Source organism: Microtus oregoni, unplaced genomic scaffold, assembly GCF_018167655.1.
Source record: "Microtus oregoni isolate MIOR12 unplaced genomic scaffold, Mior012 000007F_ref0000211, whole genome shotgun sequence".
In the NCBI taxonomy this organism is placed as follows: domain Eukaryota; kingdom Metazoa; phylum Chordata; class Mammalia; order Rodentia; family Cricetidae; genus Microtus; species Microtus oregoni.
Window position 1 is genome coordinate 21,683,579 of NW_024543066.1, and position 9,136 is coordinate 21,692,714.

Consider the following 9,136-nt stretch of genomic DNA (forward strand, 5'->3'; position numbering starts at 1 on the left):
ATTGCTCCAATAGTCCAGCCCTGATGGGTGCACGTAATCCCCAAAGGGTGAGGAGAACCTTCTACGATATGAATGCAGGGGATCCAAAGAGGGATTTTCTTCCTATTGCGTCTCCTGCCTTGCTTCATGAAATTCTACTCCTGATTATGTCTTGCATTGGCCTCTAACCTTGGGAAATATCTGGGAACATTTGTATAGCACATCTAATTTTAGCCCACACCCTCCAAAGGTGCTCAGCTCAACAAGGGAACGTATACATACCACGGTGGTCTTATCAGATTACAATGGACTGAGGAATTCCCACCAACTAACAATACACAGCCTATGGCCACACCACTGTGACATTCCCTGACAACAGACTTCCAGGAAGGTATCCTCACTGTCAACTGTGTGATTGTCATTATTTCTCAGAGAACCTTATCTTAGCAAGCACATTGAAGAGAGATGGACAAAGAAAAGAGGAACTGAGAATCCTAGGTGAATTTGAGCCTCCAGAAAGACACAGGTACTGACGAGGATAAACAAGGTAGTTGGTAAAATGATGGAGATCTAGAACCTTCCAAGAAACTGAGTGGCAGCAGACAAAGGGCTGCCTGGGAACAGCCTGACAGCAACTCTGGCAACAACTTCAGGTGTGATGCTATCTTCCAAGCACAAACGCTTACTGGACTTTAATAGGGTCAGGCTAGACCCTGGCATCTCCAACAAGCCAACCTCAGCCACCTGCCCTAAATAAGCTAATTACTATTTAAAGAGACAATTTAATAGCAGAAAAAGATTTATTTAATATTGCCATATTGGGAAGAGGGATAAAGAGGTCCAAATTACTCCTCAAGTCCATCTTTGGGATCCTAAAATGAAGTTTACATAGAAGGCCAGACGCATACAAAGGTAAGACATTTTGGTCATGACATGGTCCTGACTGTGGTTATCCCATCTTTGCCTGGGCTCCAGTGTCTCCACCAAGGTGGCCTGCTGAATTGTTGACCACCTGTAAATCTGTTCTGAGGAGATCAGTTCCCCTCTGACTGCTGGTACCAGGTGTCAGTCTCTTCCTTCTCCTGGTGTGAGAGGCTCTCTGAAGTCAACAAGGACAATGACAACCAGTACGAAACACTGAAATGATTTTTAAAACATGAGAGATGCTTCCAACTGTGACACTCGATCTCCAAGGTGGTGTGTAGAGGGAAGCCAGTGTTGGGAAGTTTTCCGATGTCACTTGCCACTGAGTGAAGGCAGAGGTGCCATAAACATCAGAGCTAGTAACTGACTTTACGCTCTGTGTAACATCTTGTCTTATTCAGGTGACATGGGGACAGGAGAGCAAACACACATGACCTTCTGGCACAAGGCTAGAGAACATGACACTCTTTTTCTTTTTCTCAAGCCCTGAGGAGTCAGAATGACTCCAGTGCTACTAGGCACATGTGACCAGGGACTGGAAGGCAGTGCGTTTTTAAGTCTTTGGTCCTTGAGAAGCAGGGTGAAAATGGTTTTCTTTGGTGATAATTGCTTTGGGCTCTGCACAGACAGCAGCATGAAGAAAGCCTCTTTTCTGTAAGACACAGACCTCTGTGCCCCAAAGCTCGCTCAAAATAGCTACACCAGGAAATGGTTCGGGATTTGGGGTGCCCTCAGACCTCATTGTAATTCTTTGTAGCACACTCTGAAGTCTTTTGCTAGTGCAATATCTTGAAAAAAAATATGCTGGATGGCTCCTAGATAATTGAGTCAAACAACTAAGTAGAAAAGAAAAGTTCAAGGCTTTTGGGAGTCATGTTTTCTCATGTTGGCAAGGTTGGCCTTGAACTTATGTTTGCCCTTCTCTGGTTTCCAATACTGAGGCTGTAGGCATGTGCCACCATGCTAAGGTTGAGACATTTTTATTTCTGGTACTTTCAAGATGTATTTTTTTTTTCATTTGAAGGAAGCATTTTCATCCTTTCTTATGATGTTCCCTTGGGAAATTAACTTTGATAATTTAATAAAGAGAAAGGAAAAACCGGGCCCCCAATGTGGTGAGAGATCTGCTGGCAGGGCTGTCTCCAGAGACAAAGCATTGGAGTTCTGTCTTCCCAGGGGCATTTCGGGAAGGACTGGTGGCACACGAGGGCTAGAAGGCCCGTTCTCTGATTGGGAACAAACAATGCCTTCTATTTCAGTCCACAAAGTCTCAATTATTTATTCCAAAAGCTCCCCCAAAGGACTGGGATTTGAATACGATGATGTGATCCGTCTAAACACAATTTCTCCCCTAAAATCATTGGGTTTAGACTCATGATGTTTTGTTATATGCCAGAGTCCTTTTAAAATCTGCTTTAAAAACCCTATACACATGGGTGCTTTCCCTGTGTGTGTGTCCGTGCACCACACATGTGCCTGGTGCCTGGAGAGGCCAGAAGAGGGCATCAGACACTCTGGGTCTGGAGTTACAGATCATTGTGAGTCACCATGTGGGAGCTGGGAATTGAACCCTGATCCTCTGGAAGAACAGCCAGTGCTCTTAGCCGCTGAAGCACCTTCCCAGCCCCATTTGTCCAATCTTACACGGAGAATAAATAAATGCTAGATTGGGTTGAGAAGCCCTGGATTAATATAGACTGTGCCTCAGTCCCCTAGCCTGCTTTATTTTTATCCTGAATACATGCTGGGTTCTCCTTGTTGATCCCAGGGAACATTCTGGAATTTCCAGTATCTATGCAATGTTAGAACACAATGCCTGCTCAGACCACGGCCTCTCCCGGTACTCTTCTTCCTCTCTAACAGGTGCTTGCCAAGACCCCACGAGTCTCCAGATAACAGACATCCCTGTGTGGGGAATCTCTCACCTGGGAAGTGAGTTTACATCCAAGTGTAGTATGGGATAATTGTCTATATTCTGTAAATTATGTTTTAAATAAACCCTGATTGGCCAGTGGCCAGGCAGGAAGTATAGGTGGGACAACCAGACAGGAAGTAGAGGTGGGTCAATGAGAACAGGAGAATTCTGGGAAGAAGGAAGCTCCCTCTGCAGTCCTGTCCAGACACAGAAGAAGCAAGATGTGACTACACCACTGAAAAAGGTACTGAGCCATGTGGCTAACACAGATAAGAATAATGGCTAAGTTATGAGTTAATAAGAAGCCTGAGCTAATGGGCCAATCAGTTAATGATTAATGTATACCTCTGTGTGATTATTTGGGACTTAACAACTGCAGGAACTGGGCAGGACAGAAAACTCAGTCAATACAAGTGGGTATTGGTTGGACACACATCCTGCTCCCAACCCCCTTCTCTGTCTCCTGCCTGGGAAATCAGACAGCAAGTTTGAACTGCGAAATCTCCCCCATCCTCAGAAAGGTACAAGAGACTGATGCCTCGGCTACATGGGCCCTGGTTTCCTTTCTCCAGAACCCCTGCCGAGCTGCTGTCTATTTGTTTTTCTGTTCATGGCATTAAATATATCCTAGAGCCTCAAGGAACCACCTCTGTCTTGGTGTCCTCTTAGGTATCCTAGATCTTTCTCTTCTTTGAGCAGACTGCTTATATAAGAGAGAGCATCTCTCTCTCCCAAAGGATGCATTCTTCCTGGTTGTTCTGTGGAAAGCTCTGTATGGCCCCCTGGGACTTGTAGTCAACTATTGCCAAGCATTCACTGTATGGATGGTTGGAGAGGACACAAGGGGCCTCAATGAGACTCAGTGAGTGGCCAGGCTGAGGAAGCACTACCTGGGCACAGGCAGGAAAGGACTACTTCAGATGCTTGGCTACCCGAGAGATCTGAGGACAAGAGATGACTTCTCATGTGAGGGACCAGAGAGGACTCACCAGAAGGAAGGGTGAATCCTAAATGTAACCAAGAAAATGACAGACTACTTCGCCATATGCATCAAGGACCATGCCAAGAGCATTGTGTTCACAGGCAGTTTTAACCTCACCACAAGTCAGAAAGTCAACACTAGACTGACTCCTTCCCTGGATGAGGAAACGGAGGCTTGGTGCATTTGGACAACTTACCAGAGCTAAGCAACTGCAGAGCCAGTGTTTAGATTCGGGCTGTCTGACCTGAATCATGCTGACCATGGAAAGTGGGACAGGAGGGAAAGGGGGCGGGTGACCCATCTTTCTGTCATAAGGAAATAATACTTGAGATAATCAACTTATAAGCAAAACAGGTACATTTTGGTTCACACTTTTGGAGACTGTAGTCCACAGTAGACCAGCTCTGCTGCTTTGGGACAGTGGCTATATGATGGCAATCCGTCATACACACTGGAGCCAAAAATAGAGCCTGAATCCCACAACTTCCTTTGCAGCTGCATCCAAAGTCTACCTCTTAAAGGCTCTGCCTCCTCCAAGCAGTGCCACCCTTAGAATAAACCATTACCACGTGGGCCTTTGGGTGATAGTCAAGACCCAAATCTAGGATGGCAAGTGATATTTTTCAAAGGGCATCAGTCCAGATCCCTTAACCATGATGCTAACACCATCAGATTGTATATGACACTTGCCTGCTCAGAATATAAAGACAGGCTGCTGTAAGACTGCTAGGAGCCAGACACCCATGGCAGGGAGTTGGCATGGCTTTGTGTGATGGCACCTGGCTTGGTAGGGAGTTGGCATGGCTTTGTGTGATGGCACCTGGCTTGGTAGGGAGTTGGCATGGCTTTGTGTGATGGCATTTGGCAGAAGATCATCAAGAGCTCTCATGGCCCCACAAGTCAGAAGCAATGGTAGGTCAATGCAGAGTCAGTATAAGGTCCACAGTAGTTGCTGGTTAAGCAAACATTTGGGTTAATGCTGCAGCTAGCTATCTCCAATGGGTCTGCCTGTCTCTGCGGTTTATCTCGGGGAAAAGAAACAGATGGAGACCCGTGGCTGTGCTCTCTGCCCAGAGAACCTGGAAGCTCCACGAGAAGCTCTTGTCAAGACCCACTGTAGGCAAAAGAGGCAGTGGGGTGAGTTCTATTTGTCTCTGGCAATCTCTGTGTTCTTCCACTGAACCCAAAGTCCCAGGAGCCTAACGCTAGTGCTGGGCCCTGTGCTGCAGCTCTCTTTCTCCTATACACCCAAACCTGACATGGAAGACCTCTCAAGAACCTTTCTTAGCTGATCATGAGAAAGAAGCTGTTTTTGCATGTAAAAGTCTTAGCAGTAGGCATGCTCTAATAGTGTTCATCTTTCTTGGAGATAAGAAGCAAAGACTCAAGCCATAGGAATTGGTCCCCAGGGGTGGGACACCAGTATCAGCTAATAAATTGTCCCTGTAGGGAACGTCTATGCCAGGTTTAGAAGTATAGGTTAAAGAGCTGCAGCACCAAGAGCTACAGCATAGGGCCCAGCAGTAACCTTGGCTCCTGGGATTTGAAATGTTCCTTCCCTTCCTGGTGTCTTAGAAGGATGTAGGTTTGGAATAATAGGGATGGGTATTTGGAAGTTGCTGACATCACTTCTTGTGTTAGTTACTTTCCCCACTGCTGTGCAAAGCATCTGAGAAAAGCGGCATAAGGAGGGAGGGTTTATCTGGGCTCTCAGTTGAGGGTATGGCCCATCATGAGGCAGCTGGTTATACTGCATCAACAGCCAGGAGGCAGAGAGAGAGACGAATACTGATGTCCCACCAGTATTCCCCTTTGGTCTGGGACCCAGCCCATGCAACGGATCTCCCTGCTTGACTGGTTTGAAATAGAATCTCATAGACCCAGGCTGGCCTCAAACTCTCTATTGCAGGAAAGGATGTTCTTCAATTCCTGCCTCCACCTCTCAGGGGCTGTGCCACCGTGGCTGGGTTTATGTGATGCTGGGAACCAAACCTGGGGCTTCGTGTATGCTAGCTAGGCAAGAATTCAACCAACTGGGCTACACCCCCATCCTGGAATGGAGATGACACTTTGAGACACAGACATCTGAGCCCAAGAAGTAAATACATTAGATGATGACTGATCGATACATAGCTGTCCTTAGGAGATACCCCTGGATCCCCACTCCAGACAATACCCTCATCTTCAGACGCCCACATTCATTACGTAAGATTGCAGAATTATCATAAAATTTATACATATCCTCTCTTGTGCACCCCAGTTAACCTAATCTGGAAGCCCCCCCCCCCCCAAAGGACATGCTCAGAAGTTTGTCTCCTACATGACAAACCTGCTAAGTTGCCTACCAATGCCAACCACTGCATTTGTTAGGAGTTCGCTCTGGACCTGAGAACTAAGAGCCTAGACAAAGAAAAGAGCAAGCACGCATCTGAAAAAAGGAAGGGAGGCTTGCCAAGTGAGAAGAAACGATGGATGGGGGAGGGGAAGTGAGGGACCATCATGGCTGTTTGGAGCCATCAGTTACCAGGCATTTAGAGAGCAGGGAGAAATTTCTAGTTTTATATAGGTTAAGCAATTCTATCATGGTAGGACAAAATGGCAAGTCTGAGAAAGTTTTCCATGGTTCAACTCAATCTTCTCAGCAAGAACTTAAAGAGCTATGGGCTGGAGAGATGCCCCTGGAGGGTGAAGGCATTTGTCATGCAAATCTGGAAAGTTGAGGTTGATTCCTGGAACCCCCATGGTGGGAGGAGAGAGCCAACTCCTGAAAGTTGTCCTCTGACCTCCACCTGTGCACTGTATGCACCCCAATAATCATAAAATAAAATAAGAGATTAATAAATCTAGCAGTCACCCAGTAGGTTTTCTCCTGTGTTCTTAGACCCCAGAACTGAGGGGGAAATGCTGTTTGACTTTCCAAATACAAACACCGAGGCATGAAGGTCTCTCCAGAATTTACTCGGTGTTCATATGGCCACTATGTCTGAATGTCACCGATGTGCCTGACAGCTTGGCTGGGAAGTGGATACTCAGTCCCCACAAAGGCGCAGGTCACTGCTTGCTTCCTCACCTTGCTTTAGAGATGAGGGGCAGGCCATCTGACCTATAGGGTCTCCCTGTGCTTGGGACAGAATGACAGTCCAGTACCCTGTTCATATATCCCTGGGTTTGTGTGGTGGCCTGGATACTACATATTTATGACAGAATTACACTTGGTGTCACTTGGGTCTTCATTTGCTCACCTTCTCAAAGTAACCAAACTGTTTTTTAACACATACTGTGTGTGTGTATGTGTGTGTGTGCACGCGTGCACACGCACTATAGGAGCCAGTCGTGATAAGCTAAATAGGAACAGATCACCCAAAGGAAGTTTTTTACTTCCAACCCAGTGTAGGACTCAGCCATCAATAAGTTTAACAGAGGCCTGAGTCTCAGCAGTTTACCCTGAAGCAATACCTGGTTGCAGAAAGGATCATAAACAAAAATTACCTGAGCACCACCCAAGAACAGACTATCCAAAGGAAATGCCTAACGTTCCAACTGCTGTAGATAGCTAGGACCACCTGCCAGCACACACTCACCAGGATACCCTTGGACAAATGTTAGCCAATCAGGGGTCCTGAACCTCAGAAACCCCTCACCCCCACCTTTACTACTATACAAACCCAACTCTAACTGAGCTCGGGACTCTACGTTTATTCCAATATGTTGGACATGTGGAGAGACCAAGTTTGCAAACTTGCATAAAATAAAGGCTCTTTGCTTTTACATATGGGACTTGTTCTCCTTGTTGGCTTTTGGGGGACTTCACGGATTTGGGAATAACATTTTTGCAGCGAAAATTTGGGCATAGCATGCACATGTGTGCATATGCGCATGGATGTGCTTGCGTGCATGAGTGCACATGTGTGTAGAATCTGGAGGACAACTTAGGGTATCATCTTTAGGAACAATGTCCACCTCTTGTCTCTCACTGGCCTAGAGCTACCAGTAAGGCAGTAAACCCCAGGGCTCTCCTGTGTCTGCCTCCCCAGACCTGGGATTACAAGCGTATGCCAGGCTGAGACTGAGATCTTCATGCTTGTAAGGCAAGCACTTTACCAGACTGAACTAACCCCTTCCTTCTGTAATGTAGCAATCCGAGCCTCATCTTCCATTTCATTCTAAACTTGGAAGTCAAACATTTAAATAAGGGACTATTCTAAAATAAGAATGAATTGGGACTGTGAGGATTTATGTGATGACTGTCACCCTGACAGGATCTAGAATCCTCTGGGATACGGGCCTCTGAGTATATGCAGAAGACAGTACCTTGTGTTAACTGAGGGGAAGACATGCCCCCTGTGGGTGGCACCATTCCCTGGCTGGGATCTGGGGTAGAGGGGACGAGTGGAGAAGGCCAGCTGGGCAGCATCAGTCATTGCACCGTGGATGAGATGCGACCTGCTGCTTCAAGGTCCCGCTGCCCTGGCTTCCCCACTGTGATGGACTGTACCCTTGGACCGTGAGCCACAACAAACCTTTTCTCCCTTAAGTGGCTTTGGTCAGAGCGTTTGATTCCAAGAACAGGAGAGGAAACTAAGCCAGTACAATGAACTGTGAATGCCCTGGGCGCCATCCTGTGGCTGGCTAACACTAAGCCACTCTTCTCCCTAATCTCAGCCGTGGGAACAATGCAAGAACTCACACGAAACAAAAAGCCCATTTTACCTGCCGAGGCTATTCTGTGATTCGAGATCTCTGTCTGTGATCTTGACTGAACAACGGGTAGGGGAGGGCTGGGAGCACTGGGTGTTGACCTTGGCCATCTTCACGCTGGTCACATTCAGCCCCAAGGTGGCCGCTAAAATGTGAACACAAAGCAGATACATCGTTAGGACACCCGCAACACAACTTCTGCTAGAAAAGGGAGAGCAAATGCTGACGACAGTAGAGATACTGTGTGGCGTCCTCAGGAGTGCTCGGACACGTGTGCTTCTCCCGCCCCTCCACCTCCTGTCTTCTACACATCCCGACAGGCTGAAGAGCTGCTCCGAGTTCAGTGCTAAACGAGTAGCTAATGAATACGTGAATGAGTAAATAGCTGGGTGGTTTCTGACGTGAAGAAGCCCAAGCATTTGGGATTCTCCAGGGCAACGCGCCATCCTCTTTGGCTCTACCTTTTCTCATTTCCCCATGTTCATCTTGTCCTTTGGTACGAATTTCAGCAGCTCCCCTGAGTTCAGTTTCATAGCAACTGGAACTCAGTTGGATGGATCATGGTGGCGTGTGCAGGAAAACAACCAGCTACATAGGCAGAGGCAGGAGGGTCATGATTTGGGGGGTCAGCCTGGGCT

The 9,136-nt window shown here is 47.1% G+C and overlaps 1 protein-coding gene across 2 annotated transcripts in view; it reads right to left on the reverse strand.

Moving 5' to 3' along the window:
• The window catches only part of Cnga3 (cyclic nucleotide gated channel subunit alpha 3), a 30,523-nt gene extending 21,915 nt beyond the window's left edge, over window positions 1-8,608 (reverse strand). For both annotated transcript variants that reach the window (XM_041656407.1, XM_041656405.1), the window contains exon 1: window positions 8,511-8,608. In XM_041656407.1, the coding sequence (XP_041512341.1) occupies window positions 8,511-8,608 (98 nt within the window). The remainder of the gene's footprint in view (window positions 1-8,510) is intronic.
• Window positions 8,609-9,136: the final 528 nt, after the last annotated feature.